General features: G+C 39.1%; 1 protein-coding gene across 1 annotated transcript; it reads right to left on the minus strand.

The window, feature by feature from the left end:
• Positions 1-2,212: 2,212 nt before the first annotated feature.
• LOC145322999 (uncharacterized) lies at positions 2,213-6,834 on the minus strand. The gene is made up of 6 exons (XM_080165386.1): positions 6,713-6,834; positions 3,710-4,287; positions 3,414-3,470; positions 2,936-2,976; positions 2,465-2,602; positions 2,213-2,224 (listed from the first exon to the last, which is right to left on the minus strand). The coding sequence occupies exons 2-6, from the start codon at positions 3,897-3,899 to the stop codon at positions 2,213-2,215; spliced, it is 438 nt and encodes a 145-aa protein (XP_080021512.1). The 5' UTR covers positions 3,900-4,287; positions 6,713-6,834.
• Positions 6,835-14,012: the final 7,178 nt, after the last annotated feature.

Below are 14,012 nucleotides of genomic sequence, written 5' to 3' on the forward strand. Positions count from 1 at the left end.
TACATTTGGCGCAGTCTTATTGTGCTACGTGTTATTTGGACCTGCTGCTGAGTTAAGGGTGGGGGAAGTGGTGTTTAATTTGAAGTCACTCACTTTTTGAGATATTTTTTTATCTCGGATTTTTCACAGTTTTGTTTTAGTTTTTATATTTCTAACTTGATTTATATTTCAGGTTTCTGTGGAATTTCATTCTTTAACTCTTTTGATCTAAATTTCACGGCGGATCTAGTTCCAGTGCTCGGATATGGCTGATGGAGAAAAAGGAGAGCGGGGTAAAACTGAAGGCAAGCGTGGACGGCCGCCTAAACGTCCTCGGGAGAATGACAGTCAGGATGATGATGGAACTCCCGAACATTGGGAGGAGGAGGATGCTGCGGCTGAGGATGCTGGTGCAGGTGCCAATGCGAATGTGGAGTTGGCGTTGGGCGAGGTGGAGAATGACGTTGTGCCTGAAAGCATAAAAAAATATGTTAGGGCAATGTTGCAGGAGCATACGACTGTCAAAGATCAGGTGGATAAGTTAACGGCGGCGAATAAACGGCTGGAGAATAAGGTGAAAGAGTTTAAGAACTCTGATGAGCATAAGAAGTTAGGTTATGATGTTGATTTGGCTACTATTAAGAAAAAGGTGGCGCAATTGCCAGTGGATGGGGATATTAGCGGTTTTTTGTATGAAACAAGTATGGGGGCTAGTGTATCTGCAGTCAAGGCGACGGGGGATGATTCGTTTAATACATCTTTCATTAATCGTTTGAGTGTGGAGGCTAAATTGGATTCTACAAATTTTGAGGCTAAAAGAGGGAAAAGTGCTCCTGGACATTTGAAGTTTTCGCAGATTGAGTTTTTAGGTCCTGTTGGGAATGGAAATTGGATGAATGTTCGTGAGAGTTGTCTGACCGAATATGAAAATCAATTGTTGGATATATTTCCTTTAATTGAGGAAAGGGCTGACGTGCTTAAGGCCTATAAAAAGGTGGCCGGCGGTAGTGTAAGCCAACAGACTGTAGAGGAGCAGTTTAAGGAGTTTTGTCTTGTAAGAGGAGTCAAGTGGGATAGTGATTTTGTGCGGGATGCTCCATTTTGGGATGGAAACATTGATTTTGAGGATTATTTCTTATCCTTATGGAGGGTTGCTAGGTTCGCAAAGTTGGAGGATCCTATGCTTTTCAAGGACATCCTGTACAATAGGATTTTTGAGTGCAAAGGGAAGAAGATGGGGAGGTTGATTACGCCGGAGGCTAATGCTTCCTTAAGTGCTTTAGGTTATTACCTGTTGATAAGAAGGTTGGTGATACCCTTTGCTGATACAGAGTCGGCTACCGAATTCTTTTACGCCCTGAAACAAAAGAGTGGTCAGAATGTGGATGTGTTTTTCAATGCTAAATTGCGTCTGTTTAGGCTTATGCATCCTGGTCAAATTTCTAGACAATCTTGGCGTGATTTCTATAATAATGTGGCTAAGAATTTGCTGTTTTCTGATTTAGCTAGAGATATGGCTAATTTCATTGAATCTATGCATTACCTGGAAGATTACAGTGCTTTCTTGACTTATTTGATTCGCAGAGGTCAGCATTATGTAAGCTGGGCTCGTTCTGGACACGTATCACCTGAAAATGTAACGTCCTGTTATTCTCAGGCTATGGAAGGGTTGAGGCTAGAGGATTCTAGGGAGGTGAAAGCTAGGCCTGTAATCAGTGAAGTGCATGTATCTGATATGGAGGGCAGGACTGAGATTGGCGATAATAATGCGTGGATTGAAGGGGATGATGATATTCCTTGGGATCAGGTTGAGAACGTGATTGGGGCTCTGAATTCGAAGGCTAAAACTATGATTTGTTGGTATTGTGGGAAAAAAGGTCATGTAGTGGCTAGTTGCTGGCAGAAGAGAGATGGCAAGCCGCCAGCTCCTGATTCTCGCATAGGAAAGACCAAAGCTAAGTTTTTCTCAGTCGGTAGCGAAAAGAAAGAGGGTCCTGGAGTGCCTAATAATAGGGTAATACCTGAGCAGTTTCTGAAGAAGACAGTCAATCAGGTGGGGCCTGTTGTGGATAGGTGGGGCAATCAGGTGGGGCCTGTTGTGGATTCTGAAAAGAGCAGAGATGAGAAACAGTATGAGGCTATGATTGCTGACATAGCCAGAAACAATTTCCAGCAATATCCTATGTAATGGATATGATTGATTTGATGTATAAATCTCATTCTAGGATGAAATTTATAGATCGTTCTTTTATTCATATTCATTATATAGGCTATAGTACTGTAAATAGTTAATTTTGCTGTCTTGTATTTACATTATTGCTTTCAACTTTATAAAGCATTACTGTTTTGTTTATTCGTCAGTCAAGGTGTGATCGTGTTAATGAAAACATTATATATATATATTTATATATATATATATATATCTGCTGTATATTATTTTTTGATAAGTACCTATGCAAGGTTGAATACTTCGAGAGGTACTTACCTGTATATAAAAAAACTTGGAGTGTAGCTGTGTGATGCTGGTAGTTTGGGAGATGTACAGGATTTCATAAATTGAACAGTATGTTGGCGGCTGGTGACAGATGAGGGGCTGACTGCTGTGTAGTGGAATGATGTATATCTAAAATATATGGATATATTAATTATAATGACTAGTGTTTTCAAGAGATTGTGAAGTTTTTGAAGATAACGAAAATGCCTATTTGTGCGGATTTAGAATTTCTTGTGCCTGGGGCTGATATTCCGGTGAAGGAGTTAGGAATTATTGATACAGGAAATAATTTTAATTCTTTGATATCTAGAGAAATTCTTGATAAACATGGAGTTGAGTTTTGTCCTGCTAAATTATCAGCATATTCAGTAGATTTAAAGAAAGTTAATATTATTGGATATGTTGAGTTGAAATTTAGATTTGCTGGAACTCAAGCTGTGTTTACGGAGATATTTTATGTACCTGAGGTGACGAGTAGGTTGGTAAATCTTGGATCTGATTTCCTGAAAAAGAATAAAATTAATATTTGTTTGGATGAAGATAAGTTTGAATTTTGTGGGGAATCTGTTCCTATTAATTCCTGTTTACAGAAACAGGTGGTGGCAGAGATACAGAAAATTCCTATTTTGTCCGGACGAATGAATTCTGAAATTCCATCTAAACCTACCTTGCCAGGGATAAAGGAGGGGGGTGGGTTTGGAGAGTTATATTCAACGAAGTATAATGTGAAGTTGCTGGATAAAACTATTTTTTATCCTGGAGGATCTACCGCTGTGGTGCATGTGACTGGATTAAAGAATGATGGGCTTTGGTACGTGTCCCCTAATTCTTCTAAGATGACAAGTGGCAATGGGATTATGATTATTGAGGGGGTGTATCAGCCACGGAAAGATGGGTCCTGTGTGGTTAATGTGGTTAATGCGTCAATAAAACCTATTACCTTGCTGAGAAATGTGAAGATGGGGCATTGTTTCATCATGGATAATCAAGATGTTACCTGTAATAAAACAATTAATGAATTGGATAAGCCAGAAAAGTTGTCGGGGCAAAAAATGCATGAACGGGTACAGTTTATTATTCAAAAATTGAAGTTAGATGAAAATCAGATGATTAAGGAAAATCCAGAATTGAAACCCAGGATTATTAAAATTTGTTTGGAAAATTTTGATATCTTTTCAATGAATGATTCAGATATTGGTGATTGTAGATTAATGACATATAATATAGAATTGTTACCTGGAGCTAAACCTGTGAAGGCCAGAAATATTCCTTTGAATCCAGAGTACGATGCTAAATTGAAGGAACAGTTGACCAAATGGCTGGATGCTGGCATTATTGAGGAGGGTTTCTCGGATTGGTCCAGTCCTATCTTTGCTGTGAAAAAGAAGGCTGCACCTGGAGCAGAGGCTAAGTTGAGGTTTGTCATCGATTTCCGCAACCTCAACAACGTGACTAAGCGGGTGGCGTGGCCGCTGCCACTGATCTCGGATAATTTGACGAAGCTGGGTTCTGGCAAGGTGTTCAGTACTCTTGATTTGACAGCTGCCTACCATTCGATGACTATGGATGAAGACTCTAAACCGTTAACAGCTTTTAGTGCAGCAAACAGGATGTATTTGTTTAACAGGTTGCCATTTGGGTTGTGTAATGCACCCAGCCTGTTCTGTGCTCTGATGGATAAGGTGCTGTCTATCTTGCCAGGTATGTATGGATTCTGTATCAGCTACTTGGACGATCTGATCGTGTTTTCATCAAGTCCAGAGGAACATGTAGAGCATCTGCAGGCACTGTTTCAAGTTCTTCGGCAGGTCAACCTGAAATTAAATTTAGATAAGTGTGATTTATTGACTAGAGAATGCCATTATTTGGGACATATTATTAGTGCCGATGGATTGAAAATGAATCCTGCATATCTGGAACGGATTAAGGATTGGGGCAAGCCTAGAACAGGGAAGGAGTTGCAGAAATTTTTGGGATTTACTAATTATTACAGAGGATATTTTGCTGATTATGCCAAGAGGTCGTGCATGTTGGATAGTCACAGGAATGACACTATAATAAAGTGGACAGAAGAGTTGAACAGAGTATGGACTGAATTTATGGAAATGTTCAAGACTGAAATGTGTAAAGGCTATCCTCAATGGGATAATCCTAATCTTTTTATTGTGGATGTAGATTATAGTTCTCAGTATTTTGCAGGGATTATTTCGCAAGAACAGGATGGTGTGGAGAGAGTGTTTGGTGTCTGTAGTAAGAAGTGTAATGCTGCAGAACAAAATTATCCTTCCTATAAAGGAGAATTAGGTGCATTAGTATATGCATTAAAGAATTTTTTACACTTTTGTAGGTTTCGTGAGTTTTTGGTTCGGACAGACAGTATTTCACTAGTGCATTATAAACGTTGGGCTAAAGGATCAATAAACGGTGTCACCTATCGATGGATAACTTTCCTGCAAAGTTTTGACTTTACAGTTATCCATCGACAGGGGACTAAGCATGTGAACGTAGATTATTTGTCGAGAACTGAGTTAGATTGTAAGAATCATCGACTGAAGGATTGTCAGGAGTGTAGAGAGACAGATAATAAAATTTTGGATCCTTACCTGGATGATTCACCATTTCTGGATCAAATCTACTCTATTATGCAGGTACATTCTGCAGAGGATGAGGCGGATGTTGAGTTTGTCTGGCAAAGTAGTCTTCAGCAGGACGAGATCCTAAATGAAATAAGGTTATGGATATTGGAAAGGAGACAGTTGTCGTCTTATGAGAGGGCGGAGTTATCGGGCAGAAAAGAACTATTGTACAATCTTATTGGCCACATGTATGTGCTAGAGGGGGTTGTAATTTTCAGACAGCCTTTGGCCGAAGGGGGTTTCGTCGAGAGGCCTGTAGTGCCTCTTTCTTTATACAATGATATATTTGATTCAGCTCATGGTGGATATGGTTCTGGACATAGAGGTGTGCAGGAGACAATACGTAAAATAAATGAGAGATTTTTTATGCCTGGCGTGAACAAGTTTGTGGAATCGAGAATACGAAGTTGTATTACATGTTTGAAAAAGGCTGGAAGTAATCCTAAACATGTTTCACCTATAACTCATTCTGTTCAAAGTAGTGAAGTTTTTGCTAATATGTCCGTAGATCTGGTTGGACCTTGGACTCCATGTTATCATCAGGGACAGACGGTTAAATTTGTCCTAATCATGGTTTGTCTATTTTCTAGATATGTTTTTACATGTCCGTTGGTTGATGCTAAAACTGAAACAACTGTAAAGGCTATATTGGAAAATTTTGTACCTACCTATGGATTATTTAGAGCTTTGAGATCGGATAGAGGTACAAATTTTACAAGCAATGTGTTTAAAGGCGTGATGAAAGGATTGGGGGTGGATACTGTCCTAATTCCCCCCAGGAATCCAAATTCGAATCCTGTAGAGAGGCAAAATCAAAGTTTGTATGCTGCTTTGAAGGTAGATGAAAATCATGGAACAAAGGACTGGGCTAAAAAATTACCTTTGGCTACGTTAGTGATTAACTGTTCCAAGAGTACTAGAACTGGATATTCTCCATTTTTTCTGGTTTTTGGTCGGCAGCCACGTATTCCTCTCGATTTCCTATCACCAGTTCCGTCTGCTGAATCTTCATCTTCGCGGTCGTATTTGGAATTTCTGAAAAATATGGAGGATGTAATTAAGAGAATTTCTACAAAATCCAAGTTATATTTAGAGGTTCAAAATAAACACAGAGTACAGAGGGAAGCATTAAGAGTTACAGATGTTTGTTATGCTTTCTTTAATATTGTAAAAACTGACGTGTCCAAGAAATTACAGTCTTTCTATGGAGGGCCTTTTATTGTGGTTAAGAAATTTTCGGATGCATTGTATGAGTTGGCACCTTTTGGGAATAATCCCATCAAGAAAAATCAGGTTGTAGCTAGGGATAAGATTCGAAAAATTCATGCTCGAACGGAAGTTCTAGGGGAGGAGGTTAATTTTAACGTTTTTCCTTTACCTGAAATTTGTCCGTCCGATGAGATATTTTTGGAGGTTGACAATATGCCTGTAGAGAAAGAAACTGTAGAGGAGAGAGAGAGTGAAGATGTTGTGTATTTGTCATCTGAAAATGATGGTTTTGAGTTGGCAGAGGAAAGACAGAGTGACGAGATTCAGGAGAAGGAGAGTGAGGTTGAGGTTGATAATGACAGAGTTTCAGAGAATGAGAATAGAGAAATTATACCTGTAGGTGAAGGAGTAGAGGTGGGAGTGACAGATGAATCTGTGGTGCCTGCTCCTGTAGCTGAGGGTAATTTTGACGAGGTTGAGCTTCCATCGGAACAATCGTTTTTGACTACGGCGCCGCCACAATCTTCACCTGAAAAATTAGTTACAATTAAGAAAAGTGGATCACGGGTGGCGAAATATTTATGGGACACTGGGAGGAGGTTAAGATCTCAGGTAGGGGGTCCTGTGGTACATGTTCAGATAGGAACTCGAGGACGGAGAAAGTAGGGAAAGGAGAGCTGATAATAATTATTTTTGAGAAAAAAAAAAATATTATTAAAATACATATAAATATTTTAAAAAAAAAAATATATTATAATAAGAGTTCATGAATTGTTATTTGATTATTTTAATAACAAATATGTGCTGACAAAGCTAGTAGGTAGAAAGTTGCCCTGCAATGAAAGGCTAAATCAGTTGATATTTGCGGGTGAATTGGTGAACAGTTATCAGCTAATAATGTCTGGTCATAATAATAAATTTAAATCAGGTAAATATTTTTTAATTTGGGGATTGTGTTTGTTACCTTGTGGTGCTGATGTGATATCTGTGCAAGTAAAGGAGTGTGTTGGCGACGGTCCTGAGTTGAGGGCTTCAGAATGTACAGTATTTGGTCAGCATGAGTTTAATGGAACAGTCAGCGGTCATCTGTTAAAAAAAGTTGGAGTGAGATTTTTGCCCGCGGTACAATGTCACGTCGACAGAACGGTTCACACCTGGTATTGCGGCAAATATAGCCATCTACATTTAGGGGCACCAGCTGTTGTTAGTAGTGATGAGTTAATTTCTAGTGAAGATTGTAAAAGGATGGAGGAACAGAGGGTGTTAGACATAGATGGACGACGGTTGCCTGTAGCGTTTTATGACCGGTCACTGACTTATTTCATAAATGGTAGCATCCTGTATGATGATATGATGACGTATGGGATTGACCCTCAGTGCAGAGGAGATGGTATTTATTTAAATAATACCTTTGTGCCTAATACTTTTCAAGAAGTTCAGATTACAAGTTATTTGAAAAATATACAAATTTCAATGTTACCTGATAACAGTTGTTTTCTTGAGGACCAGTTCATTGGGGCACACTGTCTGGAGTCTGATCTGCGGCTTGGGCTTGATCGAGTGATAGTTCACAATAGATCACAGGAAGATAGACGTTATTTTAGTTATTTTCGGACTGTTGAAATTGTGAATTTAACTTTGTTTACATTTTCTAATATGGCGGATGATGCTAATAATCAGGGTGGCCAAAGTTGGTTGGCGATTTCTCCACAGTTTTCGTTGGGATTAAAACTGGGGAAAAAAGTGGAGTTTTCTGACTTTCTGACTGATTTGCATTATTTTCATACCAACGTTCCTGATGTAGTTTTGTGGATTACAACTGCTAAAAAGAATTTCTTTCCTTGGATGCGAAAAAAAGAGGAGGATGGTGCTTTATTATTACAGTTAACTTCTTCCTATCATCAAGTGGAAAGGATTTTACAGGCAGAACAGGGGTGTTGGGAGAATAATTTGTTTCATTCCAACATCAAGCAAGTCGGAAATTTGTTGGTACAACATCTGGGGGAGATGGAGCTTGTGTCTGTATGTAAAAAAAGATGGTTGAATGTGACTATAGGAGCAGATTTGCCGTGTTATCTTGGTCATTTTTCTCTGTTTATGGATGATAGAATTGTTGCTGTAGAACCATTCACAAGATTAGTTAAAAATGTTTCCTTGTTGATGGTTGTCGAGTGTAGGAAAAATCCAGTATTCGTGAGAGTTAAACCTGGATTATATCTAGGCAATAAGGGGGCAGGAATGCAGCTGGTTCAGACTAAACGGTTGGAGGATAGTTGGTTGAAGGTACCATTGAATTTTGAGCATCTGCTGGATAAGGGAGAGAAAGGACAGGTGTTGGAGTCTGTGGAAGAGGCTAAACTTTCGGAATTGGCTGCTAATTCAAATGCGTTTGTTGTAGAGGTGACAGAAGATTGGTTTGTACATTTGTATAATTCCTCAATTGATTGGTTGACTAATAGTTGGCAGCATTTTGTTATGGCGGTGATGGGTGCTGCTGGGGTGGTTATTGGATTGCTGTGTGTTGGTTGTCTAGGCAGACTGTGTAATTGCGTCAAATTTTCGCGTTATCGGGAAAACAGTAATTAAAATTTGGCATCCCTGATAAATATAATTTATGTAAAGTATTTCGTTTTGAATGTCGTCTTATATATGAAAAATGTTAAAATATTAAAATATTAAAATGTTAATATTTAATTATTGATTATTATCAGGAAATGGAGATGGAAACGAAAGGCGGTATCAGCGGCCGTCTGCCCCACCTCGGCGGGAGGAGCGTGAACCGTCTGTTGAGATGTTGGAAGCTGGCAGATCTAATCGGCGGCATGTTGTGTATAGAAGAGATGACAGGAGGCAGTATGATGTAGAATCCCCCAGGTATGAGCCTGGATATGATGATGAGGACGATGTTGGCAACGTGAGTCTTGAAGTTGAGCTTGATTCCAGGGATCGTCTGCCCAGTGATCAGAGTGGTTCGGAGATAGACAGTTGGACTGAGCCTACTACGGACAAGCCTGAAAAGGTGGCAGATACTGGTTCTGGTGATGGACGGCGCAGATTTGGTAAGTTTGTGCCAAATCAGGCTGCTGGGTCGGTCAGGTCTAAGGGAGCCAGCAAGGCTTATGATGATGCTGGGGAAGGTACTTCCAGAAGGGGAGCCAGCAATGCTTATAATGATGCTGGGGAAGGTACTTCCAGAAGGGGCGTGGTCAAGCGGCCTGCTGGGTCAGATTCTCTTGGGCCTAAACAAAAGAGGGAGTTACCAGATTTACGTGCTGAGGTTGAGAGAAATAAGGCTGAGCGCAAGAATGACAAACGTGGCTTGGCGCCGCTCAGTGATGAAGATATAGGTAAAATCAGTAATTCTGTTGCTGTGACTCTAAAGCCTATGATTGAGGAAAAAATTCGTGAAGCTGTAAGAGAATCAGTCAAAAGTTTGAACACTGCACAGAAACTTTGGCAGACGGACAGTCATAATCGGATTAAAGATATGTTGGCCTCGCATAAGAGGGATCTAATGGACTGTATAAGGAAGGTAGATACAGAGATGCAGCAAATGGTGGCTACTACTGCACAGCAAAAGACTTCTTATATGGTACAAAGTGTACAGACAGCAATGACTGATAATTGGGAAAGTAGTTCAGCCAAGTTGGGACAGCAGGTGAGCCAACAAGTGGAAAGTGTTTTGGCAGGACAGGGAACTAAGGTTCAAGAGGCTATTACTGAGATGGCGAAAAAAGAGGCTGAAGTGCAAAGGCACCTGTCCAATATTTTTAGTGAGCTTAGCGAGATCCGGCGCAGAATAAACAATGACTTACCGGCGGCGTCATATTGGCAGTTGCAGCAGGCTGGAACTTCTGACGGTGCTGGGGCTGGCAACGGAGTGATGATGGTCTCGGGAGGTGTTCAGGTCACTGGTGGCGTTGAAATGGAAGTGGCAATGTCGGCAGATGGGCCAGCGGTTGCTGCAGAGGTGGCTGTTGCGAATGATACCGCCTCAGCTGTAAATGATGCTGTGATGGTGGCAGTAGGAGGGCCTGTAACTGCTGCAGCGAGTAATGCTGTCATAGCGGCAACAGTGGGCGTTTCGGCTGAGGTTGGTGGAGGGGCGCTGAACACTCCTCCTCCAGTGGGTGAAGGAGAGGAAGGACTGGAGGCCGGGGTTAATTTCGATGTAGGTTCACCCAGTGAAGACATTGATCCTAGTTTATTGGATCAACCTGATGGATGGTGAAACCATGCTTAGCTGGATGGTTTCAGAAGGGGGTAAATGTCATATATTTATGTTGTGATGTCATATTTAAGTTTGCAGACCATATGTTAATTGTTACTCTTAATTGCTCTTTAATTGCTCTCAGAAAGAATAAAGAGAAAATATATTTAAGTCAGTTGATATTGAGAGTCCTAACACAGAACATTATCTGGTTTGGGTTCGAGTCTTTATTAAGACCAATACAGCTATTTACAGACATCCTACTACTTTAGATAGTTTGCATAGGCAGATATTCTACCCCTTCAAAGTGCATAGTTAATTAATACGTTGTATTAATTAAACAGACAGTCATCCTGTTGTTTGGTGTCCTGATATACAGACAGACATCCTGCTACTTCAGAACTATCCAGCTTTGAATAATCAGTAGTTTTGACTTATTAACATATTTAATCATTTCTAAATATAGTATCAATATATAATCTTATTTACTCAAAAAACTGCATTTAATCCAATATAATAAATATTTGAAAATCTGTTTGCATTTTGAATTGAACATTAAGTCTACTCTATCATTAGCTTATGCTGTTTGTCTATATTACAATACTTTATAGAATAGAAAATGTAAATTAGCACCAAAGCAGTTGTAAAAAAGAGCTATACAATTTTGAGAAAACTGTAAGAGAAAGTATATAAGGGAACACAGCGTATTTTCACAGCGTGTATGCGTAAATAAAACTGTAAGGAGAAGCAGTACACATTCATACTCATAAACACACACACACACACACACACACACACAAACATAGACACGCACAACTATAAAATTTGGGGCATTTCCAAGTAAGCCTTTATAGCCTCGAGGGAAGCGGGTATAATATAAGAATCAGGTATACAGGTATAGACATTAAATCAATCTATTTTTTAATGTGTCGATTGCTTTGAAATTAATATTCTTATTGCACAAAATTGTATAATTGACTCACTGGATGCAGATAAAAAGGAATTTTCTGAAATGGCCTTTTAACCCAATACAAATTCATGGGTGATTTCACTTTGAAAGGTTGATATAAAAATACGTTCAAACCTTTAAGGATCCATAAAAAAGCTTTACTGTAAAGGAGAGCCATATCAGTCAGTTTTCGGGATCTTTTGGTACAGACACTCATAAAGTCAGTTTCACACTAGGCTAAGTTATTAGGGAAAATCTATTATTTTTTTACATCTTCTAAACTAAAAATATAAATTTTCCTATTTCTTTTAATTGTCTGTACTTTTATTTGTGAAGAATGAAAAGAGCTTTACTCTTTTTTGCGATGTGTTATATTATAAATGTTACTCTGTGCGCCTGTACATAGAACACACTTAACTCAAACAAAACTTAGTTTTTACCTAGTCAATTACCTCATACGGGCGGAGATGCTGTCCATGACATTCAAACGCAATGGTCCAACAATCCAGGATAACCAAGGGGAGCCAAATGTCTCCTTTTCTGTCCAAACACCATATTTTTATCATTTTTATAGTTAAGCAACACACATTATTTAACCCACAATCAAATCTATAACCCTGGTAATGGAATCTCAAACACGGCACAATCTCTATTTATATCAATCTTCTGAAAAACCTACATTTTGTTTGAGACAACTGTGAGAAATTGTAGTTGACTTTCCCATTGCCCCTCTTCACACGATAATATTTTGTTCTATATCTGTGAGGCTAAGCAATTTTACCCTATTCACATGTGTGGGTGTATGTATAGATTGCTTTCTAAATTGCTTAAATTTGAAGGATTAATAAATGCTGACACTTAAAAAATTTATTCACTGCGCCCATAGCCTTTAGCCTTATGCGTGGTTTAATAAATATTAACTTCTCCTCTTTTCTTTTTAAAATATTATTTTTTTTGTGTAGTCATGCGTTTTCAGTTGCCATTTTTTAAATGAGGGTTCTACTAAGCCTTTGTAACATATTTTTAAAAAAAACATTTGGAATAGTATTTCCAATACCGGTTCCAAGCCCTACTAAAAAATCATGTATGGCATAAGCACAGACAAATTTACAAGGATATCAAATAAAATTGATACCAGGTTTGCTAGCCTGGGCCTCCGGCCTTAGGGCCATTAAAACTGGCTTTGACCTAATAATTTTTTTGTTTAATATTGACGGGAAGCTGTCTATCCTACAATATAAAGTAACAAGCTTTTTTTGTCTGAACCGATATGGTTCTTCTTTAGAAAAAAATTAGTCTGGGTATTGTTTTAGGCTTTTTTTTTCTTCTCTTCGAATATAGAGCCCCCTAGATGCTAGGGGCGCAGCCATAGGCGTCCAAGGGGGGGGGGGTAATGGGGCGATTACCCCCCCCCAAACGATTTTTTTTCATGTTACCCCCCCCCATTTAAAATTTACCCCTACCCTGGGGGTGCCGTAGGCACCCCCAACCATAAAGGAGGGGGTATTTACCCCCCCCCCAAAATAGAAAATCTCTAACAAAAAAAATTTTTGCGCGCTTCGCGCGCATTTTTGATACTAAATTTTTGATAAAATTTTACTTACCCCCGGGGGTAAATTTTGGGGGGGGTAATCAAATTTTACCCCTGCCAACAGATTTCAGGGGGGGTAATTACCCCCCCCCCAAGCAAATTTTACCCCCGGGGTAAAAATTTTGGGGGGGGTAAAAAAAATTTGCGGCGCGCTTCGCGCGCCATTTTACCCCCCCCCCCAAAACCGAATTATCCCACCCTTAAAAAAATTTTACCCCCCCAAAATAAAAAGCTTGGACGCCCCTGGGCGCAGCTGCTAGTAATACGACACACTAGCTATTTTCTACTAGAAAATCATAGAGGAAAAATGCAATTGTATGTAGTGAATGAAAGGGTAAAGTTTGTTTATCAGGTCAAGCATATGACCGCTACTTCATTGTTCTTATAAGAAAATTGTCGGTCTTTGTTCAAGACCGTAGAAAAAGTCATATTTTACAATTGTGTTGGAAAGTGTTATTGCTAAAGGTACAAAAGCATCATAAAATTTTGTGGACAAAATACTTTCCTCTCTTAAAACCTGAGTTAATATCTCACGCCTATTTTAAAATGGATCAAGTCAAATAGGATTATGAGGAAAGGCCTAATTCTAATAGATTTAAAGCTATTTTATTAAAGTTTTCAAAGGTTCCGTGTTTTATTTGAGTTTTTGCACATTCTCTCTTTTTTCCCTTTGTTGTATCAACTGAACACAGTTTGTCCAGCCATGATTTTTTGTGTTCGCTACTTTTTGATGTTGTCATCCATATTCTTGTTTTCAAGACCATATAGCTAAAACTAAAATACAATATTTTTCCCTGAAAATCTGAGCAAAACATTTGACATATGAATGACAGCAAAAACAAGGATGACAACATCCATAAAAGCGAAGCACTGAAACGGTAGGACAAACGGACATTAACACTTGTATAGTGTCTGAACTGAATAATCAGAATATAAAAGTATAA

Source organism: Acartia tonsa, chromosome 6 (genome assembly GCF_053477335.1).
Source record: "Acartia tonsa isolate MP-2025a chromosome 6, ASM5347733v1, whole genome shotgun sequence".
Lineage (NCBI taxonomy): Eukaryota > Metazoa > Arthropoda > Copepoda > Calanoida > Acartiidae > Acartia > Acartia tonsa.

What these genes read in the sequence shown, in the direction of transcription:
- LOC145322999 (XM_080165386.1), bottom strand. Translation starts at nt 3,899, where the DNA reads ATGACAAACCTCAACTTAGCCTCTGCTCCAGGTGCAGCCTTCTTTTTC. An exon ending in TCTTCACATTTCTCAGCAAG is followed by an intron (nt 2,977 to 3,413) that starts GTAATAGGTTTT and finishes ATTCTTTTTCAG; the next exon opens with GAAATCAGATCCAAGATTTA. An exon ending in CAACCTACTCGTCACCTCAG is followed by an intron (nt 2,603 to 2,935) that starts GTACATAAAATA and finishes CATATATTTTAG; the next exon opens with ATATACATCATTCCACTACA.